The sequence below is a fragment of the Hypanus sabinus genome, chromosome 12 (assembly GCF_030144855.1).
Source record: "Hypanus sabinus isolate sHypSab1 chromosome 12, sHypSab1.hap1, whole genome shotgun sequence".
NCBI classification, from domain to species: Eukaryota; Metazoa; Chordata; class Chondrichthyes; order Myliobatiformes; family Dasyatidae; genus Hypanus; species Hypanus sabinus.
The window spans coordinates 76,535,045-76,549,233 of NC_082717.1; the positions used below are offsets into that span (position 1 = coordinate 76,535,045).

The following is a 14,189-nucleotide window of genomic DNA, read 5'->3' on the forward strand; positions in this document are numbered from 1 at the left end:
TAGAAGAGAAGTAAGAAGAATAAATAAAAATAAGCTATTTTAAACAGTCTAACTGGAATGGGTCATCACTACCCCGCTATAGGTTGACTCATTATAGAGCCTAATGGCCGAGGGTGAGATTGAACTCATATGGCACTCTTTGGAGCAGCGCAGTTGTCTTAGTTTATTACTAAAAGTGCTCCCCTGTTCAGCCAAAGTGGGATGCAGAGGGTGAGAAACATTGTCCAGAATTGCCAGTATATTCCATATATTCAATAGGGTCCTTTGTTTCTCCACAGTCTCCAGTGTGCCCAGTTTGACTCCTATAACAGAGCCAGCCTGTCTATTCATACTGATAGCATCACCCGTGTTGATGCCATTGTCCTGCATAGAAGATTGTACTGGTGACAACAGACTGGTAGAATATGTGAAGGAGAACCTCCAAGGGACCTCAGTCTCCTCAGGAAGTAGAGGCAACTCTGGCCCTTCTTGTACACAGCATCTGTGTTGCTGTTCCAGTCTGTCATCCAGATGCACCCCAAGGTACTTGTAGGTCCTCACCATCAATACTAACAGGGAGCTGTGCAGGCTTAGTCTTCCTCAAGTCTTCCTCACTTTCCTCTTTCTCTTACTGATGTTGAGCTGCAGATGATTCAGCTTGCACTATTGGACAAAGTCCTCCACCAGGGCCCTTGTTTACAATGGTTGAGCAAAAGCTGTAGTTGGATGGGCAGCAAGTACCTGCTGCCATTTCAATCCTGTTAACTAAAGCTCCCTTACAGCTGAAATGGTCCTTAAGAAAGCTCTCAGCCCGCAACATTGACTGTCTATCCGTTTCCGTAGATGCTGCCTGACCTGCTGAGTTTCTCCAGCATTTTGTGTGTGTTGCTTTAGACAGGGCATCAGTTTAGTTTCTCCTTTCATCAGTGGTGCTGGGTTCTCGCCTTTGTTAATGGGCGCGTCAGCCTTGTGGCACTGGAACTCAAGGCAGGGGAAGATTTGTTCGGACTAGGCTACCAATATCTTCTAATTAACTGTTGCACCAGTGTAAACCTATAGAACTCATTGAAAGTCTTAGGCACACTGACTGTATATAGTTCCCTCAGATATTTGCATCGTACTGTAGGTTTCCACTGGGTGCTCCGGTTTCCTCCCACATTCCCAAGACTTGCTGGTAGGTTAAATGGCGATTGTAAATTACCCTTGGTGTAGGCCAATGGCAAAAGAATAAAACAGGAGTTGATGAGCATATGTGAGGAAGAATTGCAGGGAAATAAGAGATGGAATGGGTTGGGGAGTTAACATGGATCCAATGAGCTGAATGACTTCTCTCTGTGTCATTATAAATATTTCTGTGACTGTCCTTGAACTTTCCCAGCCTTCACTATCTCTGGGCTTCCTCCCACATAAGCACAGTTGTCTACTAGAGTATTGCATTGGCAGGGCACAAAACCATTACGTGGACTGTCCCATGCTAAAGATAGATACATCTTTTGGGAAAAGGGGAAGGGAGAGGGGAGGACGTGGGAGCACCAGAGAGACATTCTGTAATGATCAGTAAACAAATTGTTTGGAGTTAAATGACTTTTCCTGGTGTCTCAGGGATGGATGTGTCTGCACCTGCACAGTGCTCCCACCCCCCCCCCCCAACCCTGGCATTCCTTCTTTGCCACCTGTCCCACACCCCTCTTGTGGCACTCTACCCTTGTCGTTCCCAATATCCTTTGTTCCCGCCAGATTTACAAACTCGCTGTCTGCTCCATGTTGACAAAAACAGTTCTGTGCAAGAGTCTTAGGCATAATAACTAGGTCAGGGGTCAGCAACCTTTACCACTGAAAGAGCCACTTGGACCCGTTTCCCACAGAAGAGAAAACACTGGGAGCCGCAAAACCCGTTTGACATTTAAAATAAAATAACACTGCATACAACGTTTTGTTTTGCCTTTATGCTATGTATAAACAAACTATAATGTGTTGCATTTATGAAATTGATGAACTCCTGCAGAGAAAACGAAATTACATTTCTGCATGCAACAAAAACATTTTGAACTCCGAAAAAAAGACGTTGGGTTGAAGGTTACTTTTAAGTAAAATACTCAACGTCTATTTGAGTCCTTCTTGTATTTATGAAAAACGCCAAACTTAAATTTGCCGCTAGCAGCAAACCAAAAATAACGTCAGCCAGCTGTCAACCTGAAAAATAAAAGGACTATTTCACTGAACAATGAAAACATATGAATAAACGTAAAATAATAGGCAATTAAAATATTTATCATACTTGGTCAGGTTGACTCACACCTGACAATGCAGTCGTATTCAGTAGGGATGGATCGATGCTTAGGGGAGTGACCGGGAAGAATAATGTGTTTTTTTCCTCTCTGAACTCACAGAAGCGTTTCCCAAACGATGTTTGCATTGCGATGATTGCAGAATGTAAATACTCCGAATTTATCATGTCGTGACCTTGTTTGAACTCTCTCAAATTGGGGAAGTGAGACAATGTGCCTTTCTGTAAATCTCTGGCAAGCACTGTCAACTTGCGCTTGAATGCCAAAACATCCTCCAACATGTGCAGGGCTGTACGTCCTTACCCCTGAAGAGCTGTGTTCAGCGTGTTCAGGTGCGCTGTCATGTCTACCATGAAGTGTAGCTTTTCCAGCCACTCTGGCTGTTCCAGCTCAGGAAAGGTGAGCCCTTTGCTGCCCAGGAAAGTTTTCACTTCTTCCAGACACGCGACAAAGCGTTTCAGCACCTCCCCTCTGGACAGCCAGCAATAAAAACATGTTGTAGCGGTGTGCTACACGCAGTCAGTAAACTGCAGTCAAAGATAGCTTTATTCAAACTAAACAGCCTTGCTTTTAAGCCTCCCTCAACCCGCCCCCCATGGGCGCGGATGCTGCAAAAGACACGTACTCACAAACCCCCGTAGGCTATCTCCCTTAGCATGAACGCTGGCTAATTGTGAGCCGGTTCGGATGTGTCAGGAAATGGGTCGCCACAACGTCTTATTTAGATTGTACAAGATCACCATAATCTTCAAATTTAGAATTACATTTCAAAAACTAACAAACTAACATAAAATACATTTTAATTAAATACTGACCAATTATTTCCCAAAGCAACAGGGAGCTGCAGCACAGACGTAAAAGAGCCACATGTGGCTCCGGAGCCGCGGGTTGCCGACCCCCGAACTAGGTGTACGTGCCAACGACTTTTACACAGTACTGTACATGGATGCTGGAGAACATGCAAACTCCACGGGGCAGCACAGGAAGCTAAGATGGAGCCTTGTTTGCCTGAAGCTGTGGGCTGTGAACCAGCAGTGCTAACTGCTGCTCCACTGCCCTGCTGGAAGTTGGACAGTTGCATCTTGTTAAAGCTTGCTTAGCAGCAAGTTGTAAACTTGTGACATCAGAGGCAGCAAGAGAACGGGAACACAACCACGTACTTCTTCAACTTCAAAGCCCCTACCATCCTGACCAGGAAAAGTAACAGCCATTCCTCCTTTACGACTGAAACTTCCTTCCCAAAAATACAATGGGCTTTAATCTGCAATGAAATAGTTTGTTGTTCCTATTCATATCTTGTGGCGCATCAGGCAGCACCTTTTGCTGTTTCCTTAGCATTTGTCTGTTTTTTCCGAGGCTGAGTTACTAGCTCGACACTCAATCCAGCATGGTAAGTGTGCAAGGAGGCAGCCGGATTCGAACCCTCGCCTCGAAGTCCAGTGCTGATACCACTACGCCACTGGTCACCTACTGCAGTAAAGTGGTTCTGTGCAGTAGCTGATCACCAGCTTCACATGAACAGTCCAGAGTTGCCTTACCAGCAATGCACACGTCTTAAACATAACTCTTACTAATACTGAGAGCATCCTGCCTGGCTGCATAACTGCCTGGTAATGAAACTGCATTTCGCTCAATTGCGGACAGCCCAACGCATCTGTAGTTGTGAACTTCCCATTATTCAGGACATTTACAAAGACAGGTGTGTAAAAAGAGCCTGAAGGATCATTGAGGACCTAAGTCACCCCAACCACAATCTATTCCAGCTGCTACCATCCAGGAAATGGTACCACAGCATAAAAGCCAGGACCAACAGGCTCCGGGACAGCTTCTTCCACCAGGTCATCAGACTGATTAACTCATGCTGATACAACTGTATTTCTATGTCATCAGTGGCGTGAAGAGGGGAGACTTGCAGCATGGGCAGCTGCTGGTCTCCCATACAACTCTGCCCAGGCCTGCATCCTGGAAACTTTCCAAGGCGCATATCCATGGTCTCTCGAGACTAATGGGTGCCTACCTATCTATTTGTGTTGATTGTCCTGTGTTTTTTTTTTCTGGGCATAATGTTTATTATAAATTACTACACATTGCACATTTAGATGGAGACATTATGTAAAGATTTTTGCTCCTTGTGAAGGACGTAAGTAATAAAGTCGGTTCAATTCAATTCATTTCCTCCCTGAAAATGCAACATAATGCGAGCAATTTAACAGTTCTGGAGGACCAAACTTCTCTTAACTCATTGTGTATGCAGTTTAGGTGGAAGAGAAATCCTTGTATCTGCATTTTCTGTGAAGCCCTTAAATTCTTATAATTAGCTTTTGGAAGAAAGGTAATGTGGCCACCTTTCCTTCAATAAAATGGTACCTGTGTTTTGCATTTTGAGCAAGATTAGTTGTTTTTTTCCCCCCCTGGAACACACAATGGCTGCTCTGAAACATCTGAAGGAGGGAAAACAAAAGTCATACAGTTACACAGCCCATCCACAACTTGTTCCACCTTTTGCTTGCCGGTTCCTGCCTCACCCATGCCCTCATCTTTAAGTCAGTAACCTTGGTTCTACACAATGAATTCTGAAGCAGGGTCTCGATTATTTCTTTACCACCTCTGGCGCTGCCTGATTTGCTGAGTTCCTCCAACAATTTGTTATTATTTTGCTACAGAAAGGGGTTTCTGGCTCACAGTGCCCATGAAAACCTTCTGCACAAATCCCACTTGTTTGTATTAGGACTACATCTTTGTGTAAAGCCGGTCTGTAAAACTTTTGGTACTGACGACAGGAATGACCTGTTTGTAAAGACACATGGATGATAGAAAAATAGAGGGATGGGTTGGATTGATCTCGAGTAGGTTAAAAGGTCGGCATAACATCGTGGGCCAAAAGGTTGTGTTGTAATATTCTTTGTTCTGTCAACCAGTCATGTGCAAATGAGTTTTCCTTTCCTTAATTTTACCTTTTCTGAGTGTATGTTGGCCTCCAGAACAGAAGAGGTAAAAAGTGACTCCATGTGCAGTTAATTATTAAATTGAAGCAGCATATTTTACAGGAGCTCTCTTTAATCTCAGAAAGTTGATTTTGTTCCCAGGCCTGTCAGCTTTAGAGCTCAATTGCTATGAGGGGAGGGGGTAAGCATTGTGTTTTTTTTTGCAGTAATGTCTTGTTTTGCAGTATCTTTTTCTTTATTGTATAATTTTATGTATATGTGTTTGAGCCTGTGTGCCTGTGATACTGGAAGACAGTTTTTCATTGAATCTCTACCTCGCTATACTTGTGCATCTGACAACAAACTCAATTTATTTGTCCTAAATGACGCAAACCTGATGCACAACGTTCCAGTTTTCCAATGTAATTGCACCACCTAGTGGAATGGGTATATAATCCTTTGGTTGACTGATCCGAAGGGATCCAGTCTTGTTATCTTGCTTATAATTTCCTGCAGATCTAATCCCAGAAAGATACTGTTGTGAAACCAGTATTTTAGCTTTACTGGGAGCACACTTTTCTCTTGCCTTGGAAGAACTTTGAACTGAAAGCAAACAACCTTACTGGCTATCAAACGATAAATGGCGAGAATTGACCCACTGTACCTTTTTTGTGCAAGTCATACTGAAAAATCATTTTGCAGATATCCTGAATTGTTTATGCTAATTTTGTGTTCTGGGCCAGTGAGGGGAAAAAGGACTGCACAAATTGGAGTGTGTTTTAACATACTCTGAAAGTCATTTCTCCCTTTCATCATCACTGCACATGTCATAACCCTGTGTGATGTGAACGGTGCCCAAAAATTAGCCCAGAATGCTTTGATCTGTCATCTTTATTTCCCCATTGCAGTAAGATCATTTTTGTGAATCCTCCTCTGGACTATCTCCAATACCAGCACATCCTTTCTTAGATAAGGGACCCCAAACTGCTTTCAATATTCCAAATGCAGTCTGATCAATGTCTTATGAAGCCTTAGCATTACATCCTTGCTTTTGAATTCTAGTCCTCTCAAAGTGAATGTTAACATTGCATTTACTTTCCTTACCATTGACTCAACCTGCATTAACCTTTAGGGACTCCAGCACGAGGATTCCCAAGACCCTTTGTGTCTCCTGAGTTGTGAATTTTCTCCCCATTTGCAAAATGGTCTATGTCTTTATTCCTTGTGCTAAAGTGTATGACCATGCATTTCCCTACACTGTATTTCAACTGCTAGTTTTTTGCCTATTCCCTCAATCTGTCCAAGTCCTTCTGTAGACACTCTGCTTCCTCAACGTTATCTGCCCTTCCATCTATCCTTGTAAACTCTGCAAACTTAGCCTGAAAGCTATTAATTCCTTCATCCAAATCATTGACATACAATACGAAAAGGAGTGGTCCCAACACCAACCCCTGTGACACACCTCTCGTCAGCGGCAGCCAACCAGAAAAGACCCCTTTTATTCCCACTCTTTGCCTCCTGTCAGTCAGTCAGTCAATCTTCTACCCACTCTGGTAGCTTTCCTGTAATACCATGGGCTCTAATTTTATTAAGCAGCCTCACGTGCAGTACATTGTCAAAGCTCTTCTGAGAATCCAAATGAATAGCATTCACTGACTTTCCTTTGTCCATCTTGTCTGTTATTTCCTCAAAGAATTCCAACAAATATGTAAGGGAAGATTTCCCCTGAAGGAAACCATGCTGACTTTGGCCTACTTTATCATGTGCCCCCAAATACCTTGAAACCTCGTTCTTTAATTATTGCCTCCAACATCTTCGTAACCACTGAAGTCAGGCTATTTGGCCTATAATTTCTTTTCTTTTGCCTCCCTTCCTTCTTAATGAGTGGAATGACATTTCCAATTTTCCAGTCCTCAGGAACTTTACCGGAATCTAGTGATTCCTGAAAAATCTGTACTAATGCCTTCATAATCTCCTCAGCCACCTCTTTCAGAACCCTGGGTTGTAGTCCATCTGGTCCAGACAACTTATCTACGTTAAGACTTTTCAGCTTCCCAAGCACCTTCTACTAAGTAATGGCAACAACATTCACTTCTGCCCCCTGACGCTCTCGCACCTCTGGCATTCTGCTCGTGTCTTACACAGTGAAGACTGTTGCAAAATATTTATTTAATTCCTCTGCCATTTCTCTGTCCCCCATTACTACCTCTCCAGTGTCATTTACCAGCAGTCTGATATCCATTCCATGCTCGCCTCTCCTTTACTCATCGTATATCTGGGAAAAAAAAAACTTTATTTAGTCCTCTTGTATTATTGGCTAGCTTATCTTCATATTTCATTTTTTCCTCTCTTTGTCTTTTTAGTTGGCTTCTATTCATTTTTAAAAGCTTCCCAACCTCCCACCTTCTCACTGAATTTTTCTATATTATTTGCTCTCACTTTTTCTTTTACTCTGTCTTTGAGTTTCCTTCTCAGCCATGGTTGCCTTACCCTCCCTTTAGAATACTACTTCATTTTTGGGATGTATCTGTCCTGTGGCTTCCGAATTTCTCCCAGAAACTCTAGTCATTGCTGTTCTGCTATCGTCCCTGCTTATGTCCCCTTCTAATCAGCTTTGACCAGCTCGCATTGCATGTCCCTGTAATTCCATTTTTTTTCCCACTGTAATATGGATACCTCTGATTTTAGCTTCTCCATTTCAAACTGCAGGGTGAATTGTATCGTATTATTATCACTGTCTCCTAAGGGTTCCTTTACCTTAAGCTTTCTAGTCAAATTTGAGTCATTACATAACACCCAATCCACAATTGCTGTTTCCTTGGTAGGCTGAACCACAAGCTGCTCTAAAAAAGTCGCCTTTCTACGAATTCCCTCTCTTTTGCATCCAACGTCAACCCGTTTTTCCCAGCCTACCTACGTATTGCCAGTTTTACAAGCCTTTTCGATATCCTCTTATAATTTGCAGCTCACCTCCTGGCCAATGTTTTGGAGGCCTGTACTTAACTCCCACCAAGGTCTTTATAACTTTGCAGTTTCTTACTTCTACCCAGAAGGTTTCTACGTCTTCCAATCCTATGTCACCTCCTTCTAAGGATTTGATTTAATTTTTTACCTACAGAGCTACAACACTTCCCTGTCTACTTGTTTGTCCTTTTAATACAATGTGTATCCTTGGATGTTAAGCTGCCAACCATGAGCTTTCAGCCATGACTTGGAGATGCCCACAATGTCTAACTGCATTACAAATTTATCTATCTTTTTCTGTATAATGTGTACATTCAAATATAACACTTTCAGTCCTGTATTAATCACACTTTCTGATTTTGGTGCCCCGTTACACTAAAGCTCATCCTAATGACTGCAGTTTTGACCTATCACCTGCTTGTCCTTCCTCACAGTCTCACTACACACTGCATCTTCTTGTATACCAACTGTCCCATCCTCTGCCCTATCACTCCAGTTCCCATCCCCCTGCCAACTTAGATTAAACTTTCCCCAACATCTTTAGCAAACCTTCTCGCAAGGAAATTGGTCCTCCTCGGGTTCAGGTGTAAGCCAGCCTCTTTTTTACGGTGCATACCTTCCCCAGAAGAGACCCCAATGGTCCAGAAATCTGAAACCCTACCCCCTTGCACCAATTCTTCAGGCACTGTGTTGGAGACCTGGTTGTTGCAGTTTCTCCTGGTAGTTCGTCTCCCCAACAGTATCCAAAGCAGTATTCTTATTATTGCAGAATGGCTACAGGGGCATTCTGCATCAGCTGCCTATTCCCTTTCTTTTTTTCACCTGACGGTCCCAGGGATCTGCTTCCTACAACTTAAAGGGTGATTACCTTCCTGTACCTACTACTAATTTCCTCCTCTTTCTCATGCATGAGCTGCAGCTCCAGTTCCTTAACACAGACTCCGAACTACAGCTCGATCGTTGGCCCCCCAGTGATTTCTGCCCACCAAGAGTAAAGCCAAAGAGCGGCCAAGCTCTTTTTAAACCTCGCTCTGCCTCACCAATGAACAACTTCTTGCGCTGATTGCCGCCCATTGAATAAAAAGCTGAAAAACACTGCAGCTCATTTTAAACATTACGGCATCACCAATGCCTGACCTCTCGTGCTGATTGCCGCCCGCTGAGAAATGAGCAGTGCACAAGTGTCAAGACACTTCTGAGCTTGGCAAACATGTTCTGCTGCTTATAAATCATAATCACATTTTCTTAAAATTAGTGTGTCCCAGTGTCGCTTTTCTCTGTGGTGATTCCTTGGCAGAACACATTTAAAATGTCAACCAAGGGTGAAACTGAATTCCTGCATAAAGGGATTTTGGTTCTACGATCTAGAATTCTGCTTTGTGCTGCTTATGCTATTGTATTCTGGAGTTTTAATGCCCTTATGTTATTCTTGTCATGTCCTGATTGAATTAGGTAAACATGCAACACAGACAGGGTGTTCAGTAGCATTCAAAGCAATTGTCTGGATAAGGCCTGAGCCCCTATCACCAAGACGTCTTAACTCGAGTTGTTCTGGAATGCAGATTGCATTACTTTATCTGTCTCTCCTGTCTCGCCCGTGTGTATCGGTATGTTTCCTAAATCGCTGCATGGAATAGTGACCGTGCCTTGCTTATGGCTATACTGAGTTCCAAATTGGACCAGGAATTAAATCCTTTCAAATGATTAAAGCTCAAGGCAAATACTGGAATACATATGTTATTGTCGCAGTTGTACTTAATTTGGTTTAGGAAGTCCCGAGACGGCAAAAGGTAATGTATAAATGCAAGGTTTTTGTTAAAAATATGAATGCACATCATGCTCAGTATGTTGGGCTCTTAGGGCATGATGTGTAAGTGTGAAGTTAATTTGTATCTTTTCAAAAATCAATAATTCTGTATTATGATAAGGCATTGGAGTGCAATACTGTCATAAATGCTTTTCTTCAAAATCTTTTCCTTAGGTTTGAGTGGCCGTTTCTTTGTTACGACTTTGCCAACCATTTATCAGTAAGTAAAAGGAGTATTATGATGTTTCTTTCCATTATCATTTCTTAATGCTGTGTTAGATTTACTGATAAATATTAGGTTTATCAATGCAAAGCGTCATTTCCGCCAGTTGTCGGAATGATCGGATTACCTACAACCAAAAACCTGGAAGAAAATACCCCGGTACTAGTTTCCCCACTGTTCTCCAGTTACCAGGCATCAGTGTTCAAACCTAGCTGGAGCTGATGTGATTGAAGCCTGATTGTTTTTGATGACAGTTCATCTACCAGCAACATTAATCCAGATGTTTTGACGTCTTGAAGAGGGTGGAAAGTGATGATAGGGTAGAAGTAGAGAAAATGTTTCCTGTTATATTGAGAGCAAAGCTTGGAGACACAATAAGTAATATCCGCACAAATGACTCAGGAGGAATTGTCCAAGAGATTGATTAGAATGTGGAGTATTCTCCTAACATTTGAATTAGTGAGGCAAGGAACATGAATGTATTTTGAATGGAAGTTAATTCACGCACAGGGCAAGATCATGTTGAATGAAGAGGGATGGGAAACAGTTCTGATGTCATAGTCCTTTTGTACAAAATAATCCGTTCTGCAGTAAATTTAGCTTGTGGGACCACAAAGTGGCAAATATGGGAACTCTATGATTCAGACTGCCCCGTAGGTGGGATAATTACTGAGCTTTGGGTTAACGTTCTTTAATTACATACTTTTCTCAGACTCCTACCTCTCGAACACTACTCCTCAAGTTGCTTTTTGTAGCAAGCCTGGCCTTGCCTTGTGCTAAAAGCTGTCTATAAAGCTGCCAAATGAGCTAAGGGGAAGATAAACTAAAGAGTGTCGGATAATTGCTCTTGATTGTTGCTTTCAAGTTTGGGTTTACTTTGTGTATCGAGTACTTCGGCATCCTGCAAACTGAGCATGGGCTTTGTCCAGTTTTAAAAGTAACTGGAGGTTGGTGCCTGATGCCCTAGCGGGGAAACATTTATCAATCTGCTAACATTGCTGGATCTTTAATTCTCTGTGATACTCTTTGATGGAGCTCTATTTGGGATATTCATTGTATTTCTAAGGCCTCTGTAAATTATCTACTGTGTTTAATAGGGGAAAATTGAGCAATATTGGAAAATAAAAACAAAAAATGGAATGAGTCTCAATGTAATTTGATGAAAATGGAGAAACAAAAAAAATAGGATCAGTCTGAATGTGTGCTTGATAGTTGGCAGTGACTTTGTGGGCTGAAAGGCATATCTCTGTGCAGTGATGATTGATGACTGCCTTCAATTCTTGTGTGCAGCACTTTGAACCTCCCTCCATTTTATCTTGGTTATGTACATTGATGGGGGTTGCCTAATCATATTGTTTTGAATGCAGTGAGACTCACTTTCAGGGTGTGCTGATGACATCTCGGTTCTGAAGCACTTCTGCCTTTCTCTTTGCAGTGCTAAAGAAGGGGTTTTTCGCAAGTACCACGGTGCACGGATGCTGGAAGACTTCCGAAGCTTCATTAAGGAGAAGAAATGGGAGGCTGTGGAGTCGATCAGTGGGTGGAAATCTCCATCTTCCATTGTGTAAATGATTACATTTCTTTCTACTGGGGCAAAAAGAGGCAGATTTGTTTTTGCACAGCACCCATGTTAGCTCTGTAGGTAAAAGAGTGAAGTATATTTCATTAGTATACTTTTTAAAAGCTGTGTGCTCTTGCTCGCCCGAGTCATTTATTTATGAAGATATTTGCTCTCTGAGACCGGTGAATGGATTTGCCAGACTTGTGCCATTTGCTGTGTTTTTTGGGATATAGTTGGGTGGAAAAGGAACTGGGATCAGAGATGAGATGTTACATAGATGGTCAGTGAAATCGGAAAATATGGCGCATGGCTAAGGTGGGGAAATGTTTGAAATGAAATAAATAATTGAGGGAAGTAGCAAAGGTTAAAAGAATAATAGCCAGCAGGAGTCACCACACAAGGCTGATCCTGAAGATCTCAATTCTCCTGATCATCAGGTTTAGAAGACAATTTGAGCTTTAATTCGCACTCACCGTTTGGAATGGAATCATGCGACTCAGGAGACCATTTGGCCCACTGAAGCCATGCCAGCTGATTTTTGACTCCATTATCCTATGGTCAAGTGGTTATGTTCTGTTCAGTTGCTTTGTTACGCTATGGCAGAGCTAATTAGTTCCTGTTATTAATTAACTTTATTTCTTCTTTTTTCAGGATGTCTGGGATGGCAGGTCTTTTCCAGCTCTCTGTATGGATTAGAGTAAGTGTCAGCCAAACAAAACCCCTCACAGAGTAATTGATCTGCTATTGACGCAGAATGTCACAAATAAATAAATAAATTTGTTTAACGGTCAGAGCTATAAGTAGTCAGTGCTTTAACTGTTGCCAGAATGCAAAATGGCCTACATAAGTGGGCATGAATGGTGCGTACTCGCTCTGCATTCTGTACTGCTTTCATTGTCATGATGGTGAGACCTACAAGCTGGTGGAATTAATTGTCAGGTGTCCCAGAGACTTTGGCTCTGTCTGGCTTTTGTTCTGTCCCAGCTGATGATTTATTGGTCGATTCCATTGAAATGAATTGATAGATGTAATTGACAGTGATTTATGAGCAGACCGTTCTCCAAACCTTATTGATGTCTCCAAATTATGGACTATAATGCCATTTTGAATTCTCAAAGTGGCATTGGAAAATACTTTCTTGAAGGAGTTGTGAGTAAATTAGCAGGGAATCAGATTTAAAACAAACATGCTTTCTGATAATTTTGGAGTGTGGGAACATTAGTGGGATGGTCAGTGATTGATGTCCTCAGCACCACTCAAATCCCTGTGCTCTGTATCCCTTGATAGCTTTATCAGATAAAAATGAACTTTAAACTTAAAGCCTGCTATTGTCAAGGCTTTCCTAGCCTCAGGAGGGAATGTGCTGCAGAATTGCTATATTCTCTAGGGTTTTCTGATTTCACTTCAAAACAGCCTAGCTGTAATTTTTCACTTGAACCCTGTTGCCCAGATTCTCCCATCAGGGAAAGACATTTTGCAGTATCTATTCCACTAAATCCCCCTTCTAAATTATTATACTTGGTTTATCCATTAATCCAGTAAATTCAGAAGAATGCCTATAAATTGTACACTTTTTCTTGTAATTTTACTCTTCATATGCTGGTTTCTGTTCCTGGAATATGTTAGAAACAGAAAGCCTGCAGCACAATACAGGCCCTTCGGCCCACAAAGCTGTGCCGAACATGTCCCTACCTTAGAACTGCCTAGGCTTACTCATAGCCCTCTATTTTTCTAAGCTCCATATACCTATCCAGGAGTCTCTTAAAAGACCCTATCGTTTCCGCCTCCACCACTGCCACCGGCAGCCCATTCCACACACTCACCACTCTCTGCATTAAAAAAACAACAACTTACGCCAACATCTCCTCTGCACCTATTTCCAAGCACCTTAAAACTATGCCCTCTCATGCTAGCCATTTCAGCCTTGGGGAAAAGCCTCTAACTATCCACATGATCAATGCCTCTCATTATCTTGTACATCCCTGTCAGATACCTCTTATCCTCCATTGCTCCAAGGAGAAAAGGCCGAGTTCACTCAACCTATTCTCATAAGGCATGCTCCCCAATCCAGGCAACATCCTTGTCATTCTTCTCTGCACCCTTTCTATGGTTTCCACGTCCTTCCTGTAGTGAGGTGACCAGAAATGAGCACAGTACTCCGAGTAGGGTCTGACCAGGGTCCTATATAGCTGCAACATTACCTCTTGGCTCTTAAACTCAGTTCCACAATTGATGAAGGCCAATGCACCGTATGGCTTCTTAACCACAGGGTTAATCTGCGTAGCAGTCTCGAGTGTCCTATGGACTTGGACCCCAAGATCCCTCTGACCCTCCACACTGCCAAGAGTCTTACCATTAATACTATATTCTGTCATCATATTTGACCTACCAAAATGAACCACCTCACACTTATCTAGTTTGAACTCCATCTGCCACTTCTCAG

The 14,189-nt window shown here is 42.4% G+C and overlaps 1 protein-coding gene across 1 annotated transcript in view; it reads left to right on the forward strand.

Moving 5' to 3' along the window:
* The window catches only part of tmx4 (thioredoxin-related transmembrane protein 4), a 72,027-nt gene that overhangs the window by 44,406 nt on the left and 13,432 nt on the right, over positions 1-14,189 (forward strand). Inside the window, exons 3-5 of the mRNA XM_059986246.1 lie at positions 10,137-10,182; positions 11,621-11,749; positions 12,398-12,443. Coding sequence (XP_059842229.1) covers positions 10,137-10,182; positions 11,621-11,749; positions 12,398-12,443 — 221 coding nt within the window. The remainder of the gene's footprint in view (positions 1-10,136; positions 10,183-11,620; positions 11,750-12,397; positions 12,444-14,189) is intronic.